The following is a 20,958-nucleotide window of genomic DNA, read 5'->3' as shown; positions in this document are numbered from 1 at the left end:
TTACTCGAGTATTCACGACTTTCGGAAATAGGAAATTTTCTCAATTTAACGCCAATTTACCATGTTTTCGAAAAAATACTCCATGGGTAGTCTTTGAATTTCACGCGCGTCAACGTCAATTTCCAAAATTCGGGAAGAAAATTCGAGGCCAAAAAATATTTTATTGCATAACATTGATTCATGAATTTTTCTGAACACAATGCCGGTCCCGGATCAATTTTTCGACACCCAACTGCAAAAACGAGAATTTTAATCCCTACGCACGTTAAATTTTGAATTTCTAAATCTAAAAAAAAAGAAGGAAAAGGACGAATGGGTCAAGGTCAGTCAAAGTTGGTCTGACCGACCCTCACCCTTTAAAAAAAAAAAGAAGAAATTCAATCGGGGGCAACGATTTCTCCTCCCCTCCCCCATTTTTTGTCTTTTAGCTCTCCCATAAAAAAAAAATTCAATCAGGTGCAACGGTCACCGTTGCCCCCTTTCCTCCCCTCCCCCATTTTTTGTCTTTTAGCTCCCCCCTTTTTCTCTTCCTGCGATTTCTTCCTTCCTCTTCTCCTTTCTTTTCCTCTCCTGAGCCAAAAAAAAATCGAAAACCCTAATGGATTTTTTCCGAAAAAACCCTAACGACTCTCTCTCTTTTCTCTCTCGTGTTTGCTCCTCCACAACGCCCTCCAGCTCACGAACAATTGGCATCATCCGAAACCCTAGCCGCCTCACCCTTCTCTCTCTTTTTCCTTCTTCCTCTCTTTTCCGGAATAAAAAACACGGAATGAAAAAACCCTGAAAAAACCGAAAAAAACCTCAGCTTAGTGGTTAGATTTTTTTTTCCTTCAGCTCCATTCTCCAGCAACCTCTCTCCCTCAGCTCCTCTTTCACTCTCAGCTCACGCCTCTCTCACCTCACGACTCTCCCAAAAAATCCAAAGAAACCCGTAGCTCCCTCATGATCCTCCTCGGGCTTTTGCTTTATTTCTAGTTCTCTAATTTCGTTGATTTTCTTTGCAGTTATTATCCACTCTTGAGCTCCTTGAGGACAGCCCAACTCTTCATGGACGTTTGTGCATGTCCGTGTTTCCTCTCGGTGCTCAAGCGGTTGCCTTAGCACCTATTTGGGAAAGGTAAGTTCTCAACTTAGTGGAATGTATAGGACCTCATCTATATATATATCATGGTTGTTTAGATGATGATGACCTGAAATGAGTGTTTATGGGTCATGTGGATGAACGGGATTATGTTGAACCCGTTATTTTGTAAACTTTCTGGTTTGTTCCAGTTCAGTCCTGACCACATTTCTCACTTCTTTCGAATCAGCTCCAAACTTTCGAATCCATTTCAAACAGATCCCAGGGCATTTTCAGTATTTTATGCACAGTCCCTGAATTTTTCAGAAGTTTTAATCATTCCAGCAAACTTTTTAATCTGTTTCAGTTTAGTCCCGGGAACGTTTTCCACCTTTCAGATCAGCCTCCAACTTCCAAATGCGTTTCAAACAAGTCCTGGGCCACTTTTAGCATTTTCCGATCAGTCTCTGAAATTTCCAGAATTTTAAATCACTCCAGAGAACTTTTCAATTTGTTTCAGTTCAGTCCCCCTGATATTTTCCATTTTTTCAGATCAGTCCTGAATTTTAAAATTCGTTTTAAACAAGTCCCGGCCCATTTTACCCTATTCCGAACAGTCTCCGAATTTTCCAGAATTTTTAATCATTCCAGGGAACTTTTCAATCTGTTTCAGTTTAGTCCTTGGAACATTTTCCCACTTTTTTTAGATCAGTCCTGAATTTACAAATTTGTTTCAATCAGGTCCCAGACCCCTTTTAGTTTCTGTTCAGCAACAGAATTTTTCAGACATCCCAAATTAGTCCTGGGAACTTTTTAAGCTGTCTCAAATCAGTCCCGGGATTTTTAGCTGAATTTTCAAATCAGACCCTGTTCTTTCAAAATCATTTTGTAATTCGACCATCGAGCAATTTATGAGATGTGCGTTATGACCGTGGTGATATATGATCGTATGCGATCGTATTTTATGTTTAGTTTTGATCGGACGATAAATTATAAGTTAAATGCGTTAGATTTAAATAAATCTCTTTATAAATTCCTAATTTCTAAGGCAAATGATTTATCAAAATGGTTTAATTAATCACTTGGACTTAAAATCGACAAGTTAATTTTATTGTGATCATTTTGTTTATATTTGTGTGTTTGGAATATTCGAATGTGCCTTTGATTAAAACCTCACATGAATCAGTTTAATCACGTAAAGTCAACTCAAAATCGGATTTAATCCCAAGACAGTCGGAAATTAGAGTTTATTGAGCGGCCTACTAATGGTCATTTCGATGGCTCGAAATCCGTAGCCTAAAGCATCCGGAAAATTTTTAATTCATTTAAAATTCCACATACGGGATAATTGGGACGTTAAATTTGGCCAAATTAAATCACTTGACTCCTTTAAATGAATTGCACGAATCGATTAATAATCTGTAATCGCGTCGACAGTTCAAGAACTGTTAGTCATGCCCTTTTAAAATTCACAATTTCAAAAGCACCGTGATACGTACCACGTAATCTTGATTTTCCATGCACACACATATTTCCCGGTTCAAGGGCATGACTACCGGTTCCTGTCCTGCCGTCATCCTAGCGTAGGTTTGTGCTTAGAATGGGTCAAAACACGGGAAAACAGATTAATCACAAACTCTGCTTAATTAAACACGTGCAAATAGTCGAGCAAAGGGTTAAGTTTTGAGTTTCAAGCAAAAACACTATTGTCACAATCTGTAAAGGCCACATTGTCATGATACAGAACAATTTAAAAACAACTCACACATTCGAGACTTGATTACAGACATTGTGTTTTGTCGGGTCCACTAAAATAATGTCGAATGCTACATGCCCTCTCCATCACCCCGTTTGTTTGTTTTAGGGTAGGATTTGCATGCCAAGATACTCCGGTTAATAATCAATTAACTCACGTAAATTCGGCAATAACAAAACCCTATTGTTTGTTTATTGGTGCTTACATGTTATATTTTTGCACTTGCTTGTTATGCGGGTCGAGCCCGATCCTTTAGGATACGATTCACACAGGGTCCAACACCCCTAAACCGTCGATCACGGGGTCTAATCCCCCAATCACTGAGCACGAATATTAATTTCAATTTCAATCTTTTCAAACCAAACGGTGAGCACGAGTGGAATAATGACCGAACGCGAACCGATTGGGATTCAATCATTGTAATTCGTATTCTTATTTGAGAGAACAATATGAGGATTGATTATGTATATTTATTCATGTAAGAATCCCGGTCGAATAGTGAATGGTCGAAGTGTTTTCTTCGAATTTACAGTGTCAAAATGGGTTAGTCAAGTGTAATCCTAAATCATGCGGTAAATAAATAAAATGGCAAGTCTAGCAAGGTAGAGTACTGAAAGGGCGTGTAGGATACAGGCTCACACGTAATAGAACCCCGAATTTGGAATTTTCGGTTTCGTACAGACCATTGCCTTAGCATACTAGGTGTATCCCATACCCCTAGACCCGGGCAACTCACCGGCTCTTGACCTTCGGGTCGTAAACAGGTAGTGGCGACTTTTTCTCACGTGCGTCCGTCGCGCGTCCCCAGGAAGGTGGACACTCCCAAACCGCGTTGCATAGGCGCGCATGAGTGTCCTGACGAGACTGAAATTCGGGTGCGCATATCGACGAATTACAAAACGATGTTAATGCCCTTTTCAAAATGTGCATACTTCTAAACCTGAGACATGCAATACGAAGTAACATGGACATCTAGGAGAAACTTGTGTGTTTTGACTTGAGTTTCACCTGATTTCAGGTAATTCAGGTCGGAATACAAAAGTTCCTTTTAGACCACTTCCGAATAGATCGACCAAATCTTTGGCTTTTACGGGGTTCTCGCATAACCTTGAAAGATCCAAGAATTGGTTAACACCGGTTACAGGCCGAGGTGGCCCGTATTGCATTATTTCCCTTTTTTGAAAACACATTTTCAAGTCAAGGGCAAGAACATCATTTTCTGGTTTTGCGACATCCTAGGGTTAGTTTGACATAAACACGACGGTATCAGAATAGGAACGGGCTACCTGTTCATGCGCAGGTTTATCTGCATAGCCCTTCTTATTCCCACTGATGAATTTCTGTCATCCTAGCATAGTTTAAGGCGCTAGTCGGGTATTCTGTATCAAAATACGATCACCTGACTAATCATTTCACTCGATCTAACTAAATGCTAGAAAATGATTAGGTGGAACTGTAGGTTCCAAATTTAGAGTCAAAATACAAGTTTAGATGAATTCAGTGTAACTTCAGTGTCACAACACTGAATCACTGTAAAAGCAATCCACACACACGAAACTTAACTACGGACACCCGATGTCAGGTTTTCAAACCCAAGCCGAATGTTAAAACATTGGCACGTGCTTGTTTGTCTAGGGTAGGATTTGCATGCCAAAATACCCCGGATCAACAATTTATTAAAACACGTACACTTGACAATAACAAACACCTCGTCTGTTATTAACATGTTACGTGTTATCTTCTGCACTTGTTTGTCATGCGAGTCGAGCTTGATCCCTAGGCCGAATAATATTAGGGTTCAACGCCCTAATCACCAATCACTGGGTCCAATGCCCTAATCATCACTCACAGGTTTCAATGCCCTATTCATTGAGAGCCCACTGAATTGCGTGTTTCAGTTATTTCCTAAACTCACGGTGAGTCGAGCGGAATATTAACTGAAAGCGAACCAAATGGGATTCAATCATTTGTAATTTGTAATTTATTGTATTTATTTTGAGAGCACATTGTAAGGATTTATTTGTACATTCGTTATTGTAAGAATCCCATTCAGTGAGCGAACGGTTCAATAGTCGAATTAATCGAATCGATTCAACGTTTGCTCATAGGAAAGTAAACCCCAAAAGCTCGCGGTTTCAGTTCACGCAGGGAGTCAACCGTTATGGTTCGATGAACTGTAACGAAAGATAGTGAACCCACTTCCCGACATGCATGCTTACTTTTCTCTTGGCTTCTCAATCGACATCGTTTAACTCATCGAATTTACGGTGTCAAAACGTGCGAGTCGAGTGCACCCTAATTCATGCGGTAAATAAAATAAAAATGCAAGTATAGCAAACCAGAGTACTGAAAGGGAGTGCGAGATATAGGCCTGCACGTAGCATGAACTCCCGAACACAGACTTTCCGGTTCCGCACAGACTAATGCCTTAGCAAAACTAAGTGTTCCATACCCCTAGACCCGGGCAACTCATTGGCCTTCGACCTTCGGGTCGTAAATAGGTAGTGGCAACTCCTTCTCACGCGTATCCGTCACGCATCCCCGGGATGGTGGATACTCCCAAACCGTGCGATCCAAAAGCGCGCATGCGAGCCCCGACGATAGTCTACATTCGGGTCCGTACAGAGGTTAGTCTGCATATATATGCACTTGCTCTGGGTTTTGAACATCATAGTGCTACAGTGTGGCTCGAGCTGTGAGCGGAATTAAATGTAACATCATTATAAAAATTTAACATACGTTTATTGCGAAAAATTGACACTTACCCCATTAACCAAATTGACATTATAAGAAATTCTTTCTTGGGTTCTCAACTTTTAAATGCTTTTCAATTTTATCCTAATTTTTTTTTTGCTTGATCTTATTCTTAATATTACACTACTTGTCCAATATGGTTTATTGTTTAAATTTTCTATTGATCTATAATGTGCAATATTTTTAAGAGTAATATGTTTTTCGATTATTTTAAAAAAGAAAAACTCTTTGACCATAACTATTGCTTTCCACGATATCTGAAATTGATACTTTCGATATCTTGATCTCAAGATAACTTTACAACCATGTAATATTTTTGTGCTGCAAAAATGTAAAGAGTTTGTTGCAAAGTCAATAATAAAATTGTTCAGTGAGATCATCTATAACCTAGACAGGAGGATATTCGACCAACGAATGCCCACATCATTTCGCACTCCCATTCCAAGTGATAATTACTAGTTAGTGTTTTCCAGCTACTTTGCCTAGGTGGTGGTCCGCACCATCCCCTCTGCTACTCCTTGTGTCATTCTCTTTTTTATTTATTATTTGTTCAGATTTTTATTTATTAATTTTATTGTTCGGGAACAATTTCCATATTAGCAAATTATGTAAAACTTGTGGTTCCAAGAAGATTCCAACACCTGGGGGAAACTGCATGCAATATATACTTTGGAAAATAATAACCTCGGGTGGTAGGGTTGCTGCGTGAGATCCTTATTCTAAAAAGATACTATAGAAGTCCTACTTATGGATATCGATATTAAGGGAGAGGCCTCCCGAATCTATGTCTTACCCCAAATAACTAAAGAGCTTTATAGTCGTCATATACCTAGTTCAGTGTACTTGAATTTTTTTTTATTTTTAAATTTCTTAATTTTTTAAATTATTTTTCCTTTGCAAATAATTCCCACGTCAATAGATTTGATGGAAACTCAAATAGGATGTCCAAAGTAGACTAACCGTGAAATGGGATAAAATTGGAAACGGGACTAAAGGACAAGGACCAAAGGAACTTTTTTGTATTAAGTCAACTTAGCCAATGAGGTGAAGGGTCATTTTCTTGCCAAGAACAGGGTGGAATGTCATTTTCTTGTTAAAAATAGGGTAGAGTATCATTTAACAATACCTCAAGAGGGGGAAATCTAATTTACCCAAATATAAATTAGTAAAAAATTTTAAAAAATAAAGTTCCAACATAAAAGAAATTCTTAATAATTTTAGAAAATATCGATAAAATTTAAAAATTAAATAATTTAAAGAGATTTAAAGATAAAATAGGATAATAGAAAAGAATATCTCAGCGAGGTTAGCCTAGTCGACCATTTTAAGCTTATCGGATTTTTCTGGGGCAAATTAGCTTAAATTGAGGTAATTTTAGGAATGAGCTATATATCTCGGCTTCGACCCAGGAGGAGTTAAGGGGTCGGTAAAGTGGAACGTAAGTGGCATTGCAGAAAAAGGGGAAAGCATGTTGATCTTGGGGTCAGCTACCCTCTTAAGATTTTCGGAAATTAATTACATGTAGGTATAAAAAGTTCGGGTTAAAAAAGTTCATCCTAAGAGTTCACCCAAAAAAAGTTTGCCCTAAGAGTAAAATTTTAGACTTAATGTTTCATATACAAATTTATTTAAATTTTGAAAATCTCATGAGGGCAAATATCTCCTGAAATCAGTATAACTCCCTCTATCTATCATGCTACTTACTATTTATTCTTGTTATCCTGTATTCGCCTCAATGGTCGGATCTAAGATAATTTACTCTTAAGATTTGGCCTTAACTAAAGTTGGTTTAGTCTCAATCAAGTCCAACAATCTCACAATTACTAGGTTAGTATCGCCTCTAAAACTTCATGTAGCTAACGAATCCGATGGACTTCATTGAGAACAGTCTTATCCAGCAATTTGTTTTCTCCTCCAACTATGATGCGTCTTTGGATTATTTAATTTTCGAATTTTATTTGTACTTTTGAAAATCATTATGAATTTTTTTTTATATTCGAAATTTATTTATAAATTTTTACTAATTAATATTTATATTTGTATTTTTTATTTATTACTGTTTTTCTCTTTTTATCTTAGTTCGTTTATTTTCCTTAGCTTTCAGAATTTTTTTGAACTTTTTATATTTTATTTTATTTATTATTTTTCAGAATTTTTTTGATCTTTTTTGATTACTGCTCGATAATTTTTTAAAATTTAGATGCATTTCAATACCACGTAACAAGTCCATTTGCCACGTCAGTAAAAATTAATGGGAAAATTAACAGATGGTAGATCACATAACTCTAAAAAAGATAAAGTTAATTCTAGATTCGGAAAATAGATCAAATTCCTGATTTTTTTATGATGTTTTATGCAATGGACATCTGAATGGGAAAATTAACAGATGGTAGATCACATAACTCTAAAAAAGATAAAGTTAATTCTAGATTCGGAAAATAGATAAAATTCCTGATTTTTTTATGATGTTTTATGCAATGGACATCTGATGCAGCAAAACGAGTCCACAAAGGTTTCATGAATGGCCCCAAGTTTGACGTTCTCACTGGAAAGCTCGAAAGGCTTCACCCTTCCATTAGAGCTTCGTATCACAAGTTCTTGGAGTTGAATCAAGATGTCCTAAACTTGGACAATGGCTGTCGATGGTCTCTTCTTGTTTGGTTTCCTTTGTTGAAATGTGATGGACAAGGATTTCCTCAAGTCTTCAGAGCATTTGGAATTCTTGGCTGATTCCACGGGAAGGAAGCTGGCAGAAGATGCAATTATGAGGGACGCGATGATGCTCGAGAACCAGATCCCGATCTTTGTATTAGAGAAGCTCTTGACCCTTGAGTGCCCTGGGAATCGAAAAATCGTCAAGGAAATCTTCCCGCAGATTTTGGTGGGATTCTGCAAGTGTCTCTCGCCCATCAAACTACCATGCTCGGCATACACAGCAGAAAAGGCTCTCAAGAGCGCACATTTGTTAGATCTTTTGTATAACATCGTCATGCAGAAAGAAGGGGAATGCAGAGTTGAAATTCCTGATGACATATTCATCGAGGAGAATGAAGAAGTTTACTCTGAAACTTTATGGATAGGTATGACGACCAAGAGTTCCTTAATGACCAAAGATAGTGTCTTAAAAATTGTGGGAAACAATCCCCTGACAGGTCAAATAATGAAACCGCACGTTGAGTTCATCAAAGGCTTGATGGAGCTCCCAAACTCTGCTATGACATCAAGTTTACCTGCCTGGGCCAAAGCTCCAGTGACCAGCCAGAACCTACTCCCAACCGCTACTTCCCTCTCCAAAGCTGGCATTACTTTCTACAAAACCGACGACATAAAGTCCATCCAGTTTGACAAGGAGATTGCCATGTTCTTTCTTCCCATGATCGAACTAGGAGTCAACTCTGAGGTCATAATCCGAAACCTTATAGCTTATGAGGCGATGGCAAACATGTCAAGCTTGATGTTTGCCCAATACATCGAGCTTATGGACGGGATCATAGACACTGAGGATGACGTCAAGTTGCTCGTCAAGAACGGGATCATAGTGAGCAATCTCAAGGATTGAGAAGTCGCAAAGTTGTTCAACAAGATGAGCAAGTCGATCGAGTTGCCTATAGATTAAGAGATGGATGAGACTATTAAAAGGGTGAAGGACTTCTATAATGAATCTGCGAGAATCAAACGAATGAAGTTGTAAAATAAGTATCTGTACCGGTTTTGGAGGATACTCGTGCTGCTTGGGGTCGTCATTGTCTTGCTACTGACGGCCCTCCAGACTGTTAGTTCAGCTTATAGCTGCCCTCGCCTCTTCATGTCATCAGGCAGCTCTTAGATCACTTGTTAAAAATTATTGATCATACGTTACTACAGCTTTCCTTTTCTTATCAAAGACTAAGAAACTCTCGTATGTAGGTTATTTCAATTTTTTCTTTGGTAAAACCATGGGTATCATCAGCCTATCGGTTGAGGCTAATTAATCCCGCGCAGGTGTTGGTTTGGTCCTAGCTGTCTAATTTAATCTTTGGTAATGGTTTGTGTAACACGTAATTCAAGAGTGCCTCTGTTTGATACTGCTAATATGAAATTGAGGGCTTAAGTATGGCTTACAGTATAATGGATGGAAAAGGACACTCGTATGGATAATTGTATGCTATAACTTTCGAATATGGGAAAATCCAATGATACAATTAATTCTTCAAAATCCAATTGTAAACTAATGTATGGGCATGATGCTAGCTAATCCTCTAGCCAAAAGGTTTTAGTATCATGGTGGAGAAACAAGAATCAGCCTCCAAAGGAAATTAGATAGTCTCCTCATACAAGCCCCATGGACATCCTCGGTAACAAAGAAAAAAGTAGACAATCAATATATAGAACATATTTCATCAGAGGTTCCTGCAACTGAAAACCTCGAGCAACGAAAGCTTTTGTGCAGAATTCTTGAGACATTTACATCTGCATGTCCTACATATCCTATACCCAAATGACAAATTTGCTTGTTTGATCAACTAACAACTATTAAATGTATGTCCTACATATCCTATACCCAAATGACAAATTTGCTTGTTTGATCAACTACCAACTATTAAATAGATTTATCAACAGAAACAGACGGCGATAATCTTAGGAATCCCGAAATCAGGACATAAACTATTCAAGCAATCACTAGGGTTGAAGTTGCTGCAGAGACTAATCAAGCAAGAAAACATCCCCATCAAATCCAGCATCAACTCCTTCGTGCCCGTCGAACTCGGGAAGACCCAATAGTTTCTCGATCGGAAGCTCATACTTGAATTTGGGTGACAAATCTTCTTCCCCAAGTAAATCCTTTTCTGATCCTGATGATTTCTTTGGTGGAACAATACTTTCTTTTGGTGCTGTAGGCACGACTTTTGTGCAGTTTTTCAAATTACGACTCAAACTTGAAGGTGTAGTAGTTTTTGCCTTGCAGGGAGTACTCTTACCGGCATTTGGACTTGATTCTGATCTTTTACATGATTTTGGTCCCGCCGAATCGAACTGAAGCCGCTTCCTCGTGCCCTATCCCAGATCCAGTTTTCGAGACATGGGCGTTCTTCGGAGTTGCTCTGACTTTCATATCCTTCCGCGGTGATATTGAAAGATATCTCATGGTTTCCTCTGCATTTGTCAAGAACAGAATTGGAGCGGAAGAAGATGGTCTGTATTCACTCATCAATCTGGTATGTATATAGCTAGGTCCAAAACAATATAAGGAAACTGACATCTACAGCTAAACTAGTGTGTTCTGAGTATGGAATATAAAAATATGTAGATAAATTACAATGGAAAATAAATCTTTCCATAATACTCCCCCTCAAGTTGGAGAATGAGGATTCTGAATGCCCAACTTGCTGAGAAGAAAACGAAATTGATCTCGGCCAAATGCCTTAGTAAAAATGTCTGCCAATTGAAAGCGTGTAGACACGTGGGAGGTTTTTACAGTTTCAGAGTGCAAATGTTGCCTAATGAAATGGCAATCTATTTCAATATGCTTGGTGCCCTCATGAAAAACTGGATTAGAGGCGATGTGAATAGCCGCTTGATTATCGCAGAAAAGACGCATTGGACCCGCATGATAAACAACAAGAGAGCTGAGGAGAGAGCGGAGCCATAAGAGTTCACTGACAGTTACTGCCATGACTCGATATTCGACTTCAACGGAGGACTTGGAGATGGTCGTTTGCTTTTTGGTCTTCCAAGAGATGGGGTTGCCGCCCAAGGTGATGAAATATCTGGTCTAAGACCGTCGAGTCATTGGGCAGCTAGCCCAATCCGTGTCACAGTAAGCCGTTAAAGACAATGAGGTTGGCTGGAGAAAAATTCCTTGTCCAGGGGATTGCTTGAGATAGCGAAGCACTTGTAGAGCAGCATCCCAGTGTCCTCGACGAGGATCTTGTAAGAACTGGGATATGATATGAACAGGATAACTGAGCTCCGGCCTAGTGATGGTGAGGTACAAGAGGCGACCGATGAGACGACGATACTGTCCTGGATCAAGAATGGGATCGCCACTGTCGATGGACAACTGATGCTGTTGCTCCATAAGAAAATAAGCAGGTCAAGAAGCGAGCATACCAGCTACTTTGCCTAGGTCGTGGCCCGCATCATCCCCTCCGCTACTCCTTGTGTCACTCTCTTGCCAAGAATAGGGCGGAGTGTCATTTTCTTGTTAAAAATAGGATAGAGTGTCATTTAGCAATATCTCAAGAGAGAGAAATGTAATTTACCCAAATATAAATTAGTAAAACATTTTGAACAATAAAGTTTGAACATAAAAGAAATTCGTAATAATTTTAGAAAATATCGATAAAATTAAAAAATTAGATAATTTAAAGAGATTTAAAGATAAAAGAGGAGAAAAGAAAAGACTCTCTCGATGAGGTTAGCCTAGTCGACCAATTTAAGCTTGTCGGACTTTAATGGGGCAAATTAGCTTCAATTGAGGTCAATTTTAGGAATGAGCTATATATCTTGGCTTCGACCCAGGAGGCGTTAAGGGGTCGATAAAGTGGAACATAAGTGGCATTGCATAAAATGGGGAAAGCATGTTGATCTTAGGGGTCAGCTGCCCTCCTAAGATTTTCGAAAATTAATTACATGTAGGTATAAAAATTTGAAGTTAAAAAGTTTGTCCTAAGAATTCACCCAAAAAAAGTTTGCTCTAAGAGTAACATTTTAGTTTTAATGTTTCATATACAAATTTATTTAAATTTTGATAATCACATGAGGGCAAATATCTCCTAAAACCAATATGACTCTCTCTATCTATCATGTTGCTTACCATCTACTTTTGTTATCCTTTATTCGCCTCAATGGTTGGATCTAAGATAATTTACTCTTAAGATTTGGCCTTAACTAAGGTTGGTTTAGTCTCAATCAAGTCCAACAATCTCACAACAACTAGGTTAATATCGCCTCTAAAACTTCATGTAGCTAACGAATCCGTTGGACTTCATTGAGGACAATATGATCGGCACATCTTTTCCGATAGTTTGTTTTCTCCACCAGCTATGACATGTCTTTGGATTATTTAATTTTCGAATTTTATTTGTACTTTTGAAAATCATTATGAATTTTTTTATATTCGAAATTTATTTTTAAATTATTACTAATTAATATTTATATTTATATTTTTTTTATTTATTACTGTTTTTCTCTTTTTATCTTGGTTCATTTTATTTTCCTTAGCTTTCAGAATTTTTTTGAACTTTTTATATTTTAATTTATAAATTATTTTTTCGGAAAATTTTCATATTTTTGTTAAATTTTTCTGATTACTTCACGATAATTTTTTAAGATTTAGATGCATTTTAGTACCACATCACAAGCCCATTTGCCAGGTCAGTAAAAATTAACGGAAAAATTTACAGATAGTAAATCATATAACTCTGAAAAAGATAAAGTTAATTCTAGATTCGAAAAATAGATAAAATTCCTGATTTTTTTATGATGTTTTATGCAATGGACATTTGATTGATGTCTTCTAATGTCTCGTTTCTTCCATCTACCCATAAATATGTGACTAGACTGAGGCAGCAAAACGAATCCACAAAAGTTTCATGAATGGCCCCAAGTTTGACGTTCTCACTGGAAAGCTCGAAAGGCTTGACCCTTACATTAGAGCTTCGTATCACAAGTTCTTGGAGTTGAATCAAGATGTCCTAGCTTGGACAATGGCCATTGATGGTCTCTTCTTGTTTGATTTCCTTTGTCGGAATGGGATCGACAAGGATTTCCTCAAGTCTTCAGAGCATTTGAAATTCTTGGTCGATTCCAGGGGAAGGAAGCTAGCAGAAGATGCAATTATGAGGGACGCAATGATGCTCGAGAACCAGATCCCAATCTTTGTATTAGAGAAGCTCTTGACCCTTGAGTGCCCTGGGAATTGGAAAATCGTCAAGGAAATCTTCCCGCAGATTTTGGTGGGTTTCTGCGAGCGTCTCTCGCCCATCAAATTCCCATGCTCGGCATTCTACGCGGAAAAGGCTCTCAAGAGCGCGCATTTGTTAGATCTTTTGTATAACATCGTCATGCAGAAGGAAGGGGAATGCAGAGTCGAAATTCCTGATGACATATTCATCAAGGAGAATGAACAAGTACAAATTCATGATGACGGGGACGTTTATGACAGGGATGTTTATGAAGAAGTTCAAATTCACTCTGCAACTACCCGGATGGGAAAATCCTATGATACAATTAATTCTTCAAAATCCAATTGTAAACTAATGTATGGGCATGATGCTAGCTATTCCTCTAGTTGGAAAAAGGTTTTAGTATCATGGTGGAGAAACAACAATCAGCCTACAAAGAAATTAGATAGTCTCCTCGTACGAGCTCCATTGAAATCCTCTGTAAACAAGAAAAAAGTAGATAATCAATATATAGAACATATATCATCAGAGGTTCCTGAAACGGAAGCTTTTGTACAGAATTCTTGAGACATTTACATCTGTATGTCCTACATACCCTATGCCCAAATGACAAATTTGCTCGTTTGATCAACTAACAACTATTAAATAGATTTATCAACAGAAACAGACACCGATAATCTTAGGAATCCTGAAATGAGGACATAAACTATTCAAGCAATCACCAGGGTAGAAGTTGCTGCAGAGACTAATCAAGCAAGAAAACATCCCCATCAAATCCAGCATCAACTCCTTCGTGCCCGTTGAACTCAGGAAGACCCAATAGTTTCTCGATCGGAAGCTCATACTCGAATTTGGGTGAGAAATCTTCTTCCCCGAGTAAATCCTTTTCTGATCCTGATGATTTCTTTGGTGGAACAATACTTTCTTTTGGTGTTGTAGGCACGACTTTTGTGCAGTTTTTCATATTACGACTCAATCTTGAAGGTGTAGTAGTTTTTGCCTTGCAGGGAGTACTCTTACCGGCATTTGGACGAGATTCTGATCTTTTACATGATTTTGGTCCTGCCGGATCGAACTGAAGTCGCTTCCTCGTGCCCTCTCCCTGATCCAGTTTTCGAGACATGGGTGCTCTTCGGAGTTGCTCTGACTTTCATATCCTTTGGCGGTGACATTGAGAGATATCTCAGGGTTTCCTCGTCATTCGAGTCGAATTTTCCATCGAACGGCCAGAAAATTGGTTCGCTCTCATCACTTTTTATCTGCTGTAGCTGAGACATTCTCTGGTGAAAAATCAAGCTGCCCTGCCATCAACTCAAGGACATGAGGAGAGCTAGAACTGGATCTCGGGAGAGACGTGCCACAAATACTGTCGGTTGGAAATTCTCCAGTTGATCTGATTCCACATCCAGATTCCCCAAAGGGAGCATGAAACTTGGTCCATCATGATCCCGAGTCTGAGCATCAAAGTTTAGGCTGAATTGAGTTGAAGAGTTATCGCTGCTAGTGTCCTTGGAAGGAGTAAGAGAAGAGACCAAGGCGTCATTGCTGAAAGGTGTTACGAGCCAATTCTCTGCATCTTCAACCTTCGAGCCTCCCTCCAGAGACATCTAAATCCAAGATGGCACTCTTAACTGATTTACACCAATTGGACAAACATAATATCATTATAAAAATTGAACATACGTTAATTGCGATTTTGTATATATTGTTTTTCGTAAACCAATGTTAACGATATTAAATAAACATAATATCAATTTAAAAGATATAAATAAATTAATTACTTAATACCATCCAAGAGGGGTAGATCATATAGAGGGTCTACCCTCCGACCACTGACCCGACAGGCAAGGTCTCTGTCGGCCTCATGGGAGGTGGGGGCGGTGGCTGAAGAGGAGCCCCACCGTTCCTCCCTTCATCTATTTATTTATTTATTTTTCACTAATAGTGTTCATTGTTTTACTTTTTGTTTTTTTTATTGGGTAAATTACAAAAAAAAAAAAACCCAAATTTTGTAAAATGTCTCAGTTTTGTCCTAAATTTTGTTTTGTAACAAAAAAAAATCATAAGTTTTCTAAAATGTCTCAAAAATGATCTTCGTTATAACTTCCATCAATTTTTGCCTACGTGTGACATACGTGGACTGTTAAAGGGACCCACTAGCCTACGTGTGACCTACGTGGACTGTTAAAGGGACCCACCATCAGCAGCAAAAATTGACGGAAGTTATAACGGAGGTCATTTTTTAGACATTTTAGAAAACTTATGGTTTTTTTTGTTACAAAACAAAATTTAGGACAAAATTGAGACATTTTACAAAATTTAAGTTTTTTTTTGTAATTTACCCTTTTTTATTTTAAGAAATCATTGGGGCCGATTTATAAAATTAAAAAGTTATGAATTTTTCAAAATAGTTCAATGTTGCCCCTTTTCCAAGGCGTTGCTTAGTTGTTGGTTTTTAGGGATATAATTTTATTCCGTGGGCCACGTCAACTTCCACATGGTCCTTCTGTGGGGGCTCCATTTACAAAGTTGATGGCTAGACATTTTGTATAATGGAATGAAAAATGTTGGGTCGATCTAAAGACAGAAATCTAGGGACTAAAACGATGAAAAGAAAAGTCAAGGACCAAATTCAAAATTTACTTGAAGTTTTGGACTTTTAACAATTTGTTCTCGAACTGGGTTTATACAATATTAAAGATATTAATTGAACATAATATCGATTTAAAAGATATAAATATATTAATTACTTAATATCATCTTACCCTCCAACCACCGACCCCAACAGGCAAGGTCTCTGTCGACCTCGTCTGTCAAGGGCGGTGGCTGACTCATTGTTCCCCCCTTCATCTTTTCTTTTCTCTAATAATGTTTATTGTTTTTCTTTTATTTTTTATCTTAAAAATCATTGGGTCCAATTGATAAAATTAAGAAGTTATGGGTTTTTCTAAAATAGTTCAATGTTGCCCCATTTCTAACGCGTTGCTCAGTTGTTGGTTTTCAAGGATATAATTTTATTCCATGTGCCACGTCAACTTCCAGAAATTCCTTGCATGGGGGCTCCATTTACAAAGTTGATGGCCCGACCATTTTGTATAATGGAATAAAAAAAGTTGGGTCGATTTAATGGCAGAAATTTAGGGACTAAAGTGATGAAAAGAAAAGTCAAGGACCAAATACACAATTTACTTGAAGTTTTGGACTTTTAACAATTTGGCTTTGAACAGGGTTTATACTGTAGCTAGTTAAAAGGTCCCACACTCTGTTACGAGGTCCATTTTGTGTTTTTATTGTTTTTAAATAAAGAAATTTTTATCTCATATGACCCATAATTTACACGTTTTGTCAAATATATTATATGTATTAGAAAGTGTCTAATATATCCCATAATTTACATTTTTCTTTAAATCTATCTCGTTGTTATATCTCGATCAACGTTTAACGGTTTTGCTACTGTAGCCCTTTTTATCCGGGATAGATTTGAGAAAAAATTGAAACCATGAGATAAATTTAGAGCTTATTACCGTTTCATTAACGGAACATATAACGTCGGGATAGATTTTGAGAAAAATGTAAACCATGAGATATATTAGACACTTTTTAAAGTATATGATAGATTTGACAAAACGGATAAATCATGAGTTATATGAAGTAAAAACCCCTTAAATAAAATATCAACAATTATACAATGAATGCAATTAATAAATTTAAATGATACCTCGTTGTTTAAGACATTATATGCGTTAGTTCTCTTAAATCATGAAAAGGCATGACGCTAAATTATTAAATTGTGCATTGTATGTGCCATTGTTTAACTTGATGAATATTAGGTAAAATTTAAAATTTTCCATCTATTCGTTTTCAACCTATAACAATATAAGATGCTCATGCTTTATCACTTGACATAGAAAATATATTTTCTTTTATCGAATTAAATATATAATGCTAGAATAAGTATATGAAAATTGAAAGAAAAGATAAAAAAAATTATGATGATTGGAGATGAGTCTAGCTTGGACCCACAAATTGTCCAGCTGTGCACAAATAAGTCAAAATGTTTGCGCATTAGCTTTCCGTTAAAGATATGACGGAAAATTAAAGTAATTTGGTGAAAAAATGTTGATATATACTGCCTAGTGAAAATTTTCAAAATATCGTGCTAGTGAAATTTATTGTTATTATTATTGAGTGACAATTCATGCCGAACATTTGTTAGAGGAAAGGTGCATGTAGAGAGCTGTCTTTGGTGTAAAAGGCATCCTTAATAAGAAAATGTATACGCGATTATATTACTAAGGATTACATTTGAAGAGACATATTAACAGGTATATGCGTATATCTTTTAAAGTTTTAAGAGTATTTTAGAAAAACAAATGTGGAGAAACACTTGAGGAGTTTCATGCTCTTATATGTAGTGTGTATATATATAGATCTAATACAGATATTGATATAATCCTTAAAAATGAAAAATAGCAATTAAAATATTTAAAATAACAAGGTGAAGAGTAAGAATTAAAATTTATCTAGATATATCGAAAGGATATATTTCTAATAAAAATTAATTATAAGAAGGAAATAATAGTGAAGGGATGTGTCTCTATGCATGAAAGGATATGTTCTTTAATAATTATATATATATATTAATATATATATATATATATATATAATATTAGATGAAATGAATGGATGTGTTTTTACATTTGAATGTACACATATTTTGGTCATTCTAATATATAAATAGATGAAGCAAAATTGTGTCTTTATGCGTGAAATCGTACATGCTTTGGTCACGCTGGATGAAGTGAAAAAGTGTGTATTTTTGTGGCTAGATACATGAATGAATTAGAGTATTTAGATATATTGAACAAATAAAAGTGGCTACATTAATTGAAATGATAGAGTAAAAATATTTAAACATTCTAGATCCAATGAAAGGGCAAAATTGGAATTATGAAAAATCAAAAAATATTTTGTTGCTTTCCGTACTTTTATAGTAATATATATATAATATATATATATATTATAATATAATAGTAATATATATATATATATATCATTAGGAATCCAAATGACAATGTTTTACCTTCAAATAATTTACTTGTATATATTTTAATTTGAACTCAAAATATATATAGAAATTTTAATATGATTCCGTGTCACCGTGACACGCTTAGTACTTCTAGCATGATACGCTTTAGTTCATGTAAAAATAGAGATTTTTTTATTACAAAATGGAGTAATTTATTTTATTTGTACTAATATAAACATCTTAAAATACCTCTTATCTATATTATATATAAACATCCTTTTTTATCTTCTTTTTTTTTTCTTTTTGTCGAGGATATTTGGATTCGTACGACTAATTCCCTTAGTCTGTAAATTCCTTACAGTAAAAAAATGGATAAATCATGGGTCAAATGGCCTTGCAAGTGCCCTCGATGGATTTTGAATATGGAATAGAGTGGTTATTTACACTCATCCTCCTTATTAGCAGACCGAATCCCTTGAGATTTGTTATATAAACATCTTAAAGTCAGCGTGCTGTGGAGCCAACCAATGAAAAAACTTATCTTTCTTTGCACGAAGGAAAGCATCAATGTCAACCAAAACATTAATTATTCGTTAAAAAAACGAAAATATCCATTAAGCAAGAGAAGAAATATGCCGACCCATCATTGGAAAAGTGACAGTTTTGGTATTGCGTTATGCTGCCATTGTCCAAAATTGATGGACGAACTAATAAAGTCAATGCTCGGCCTAATACATTTATTCAGAAAATTAATTTTCTAGCAAATTTCAATGTATTTAATCAATTCTATACGGCAACAATGATGGTTGAAGGATCAATTGATTGCAATTTTGTTTCAAAAAAACAAAACAATCTTAATGAACCAGTAATTATTAATTGATTGCATTTTGAGAAGTATGGATGAATCATGACCAAGACAGAACACTTGAAGGGTTATCCGATTAATTCATGCTTCGATATGCAACCATGAATCGGCATGGGCGGCCCCTACAGAAACAACAATTCTATTGAATCTCAGCATTTCTCTTCGAGCTAAATTATTAAATCATCAGACATCAACAGTCGCGAGATCTCAATATATTTGCATAGATGGTGGGCACTAGTCTGTGACATAGCAATAATAGCCCACTCAAAGCAACGTAAAAAAGCTCAACAAATAACGACTTCTGTGCTTTCTCAGCTCATTGCATCATATAACTAGCTTTAAAAGGGATTAGGACAAGTGCAGCAATGTACCGATCGAGAAGATGAACAATACTGAAAGCATGAATATATATTGACACTAAACTACCATTGGTTCGAAACTCATTTTCAATTAAAAATGATCTTTACTTTTCAACGCGATAGACGTCTCCTCATCATCAATCTACTCAAAACCAGAGCACTAATCATCAACGAAAACAAAAATCTACAAGCGCTTTGCTGCATCGTTTTTCCAGACTCGACATGATCATGATCAAGAGAACAGGGAACCCGAGAAATAAAATGAGGACAGAGATATAGGATATTGCCGATATTCCATCTTGGGGCTGCCAACCCACACTTGACTGGCCGAATAGGATAGTGCCGAGATTTTTGGGACGGATCAGCTTCAGGCTTCCATCGTGGGCCAGCCTCCATGCTTGGGCCATGCTATGCTCGATCCAATTATCATGGGCTGCACGTTTGGATCCAATTATGTCTACAAAGTCCACCTCCTGAGCTCCCCAATTTATGCGAGGTGTGAAAATCGGGTGTAAACACTTCCGATATAGTTTGCATTGGAGGATCCTCCAATGACTATTTTGTAATTTTTCATTGAGTATCTTGTATTCGGTATTGTAGTAATGATAAAAGCTTCTTTACTTGCAAAGAAAAAAAATATTTATTATTGCCCTTTATAATAATGAGTATCTTGTATCCAATGCACTTTCCTGTTGGCTGGTGCCTGGAGTAAGAATTTTTTCCCATTTTTGGTTATACGGCAAAGGTCTCTGGTAACCCCAATTAGGGGATGGTGACCGCCGATGAGACTTCCACCACGTAACCCCTTTATTCTTTTCTCAATTTTACCTTTTGTTTTTTTCAAATGCGGGCAATGAGGGCCTCATCGGGGCCCATCGCCCCTCCTATAAGGTTACCAGCGACCTCAGCTGTAACCTCGGCTACTTCTATCAAAGGGTGTGGCCATAAATTCTAGTTTAAATTAAAGGAAAAGTTTAGACTTGCTAAAATTGATAATTCATGCATTTTTAGATTAAAAAAAGTTCGTGCTAAAATTGATAAAATGTGAAATGTTTATATTTTTTTAAGTAATTAGTCCTTTAAAAATTTGGGGTGAAATACAAAAGTTACCGTCAATTTAATCATTTCGGGATGAGATGATGGCTTGAGTGGATGAACTCGTCTTCAAGTTTCTTTTTATCTTCTTATTTTATTTTTTTTATGTGCACCCTGATATTGGAGAGCACAATGGGCCTTGACTAGTTTGATT

General features: G+C 36.7%; 1 protein-coding gene across 1 annotated transcript; it reads left to right on the top strand.

Annotated features, from left to right (window-relative positions):
• The first annotated feature begins 282 nt into the window (after nucleotides 1-282).
• On the top strand, nucleotides 283-9,501 carry LOC116194905 (putative UPF0481 protein At3g02645). The gene is made up of 2 exons (XM_031523814.1): nucleotides 283-1,117; nucleotides 8,065-9,501. The coding sequence occupies exon 2, from the start codon at nucleotides 8,251-8,253 to the stop codon at nucleotides 9,127-9,129; it is 879 nt and encodes a 292-aa protein (XP_031379674.1). The 5' UTR covers nucleotides 283-1,117; nucleotides 8,065-8,250; the 3' UTR covers nucleotides 9,130-9,501.
• The last annotated feature ends 11,457 nt before the right edge of the window (nucleotides 9,502-20,958 follow it).

The sequence above is a fragment of the Punica granatum genome, chromosome 2 (assembly GCF_007655135.1).
Source record: "Punica granatum isolate Tunisia-2019 chromosome 2, ASM765513v2, whole genome shotgun sequence".
In the NCBI taxonomy this organism is placed as follows: Eukaryota; Viridiplantae; Streptophyta; class Magnoliopsida; order Myrtales; family Lythraceae; genus Punica; species Punica granatum.
Note: the sequence above shows the minus strand (reverse complement) of the source record. Positions and strands in the feature narration are given on the sequence as shown.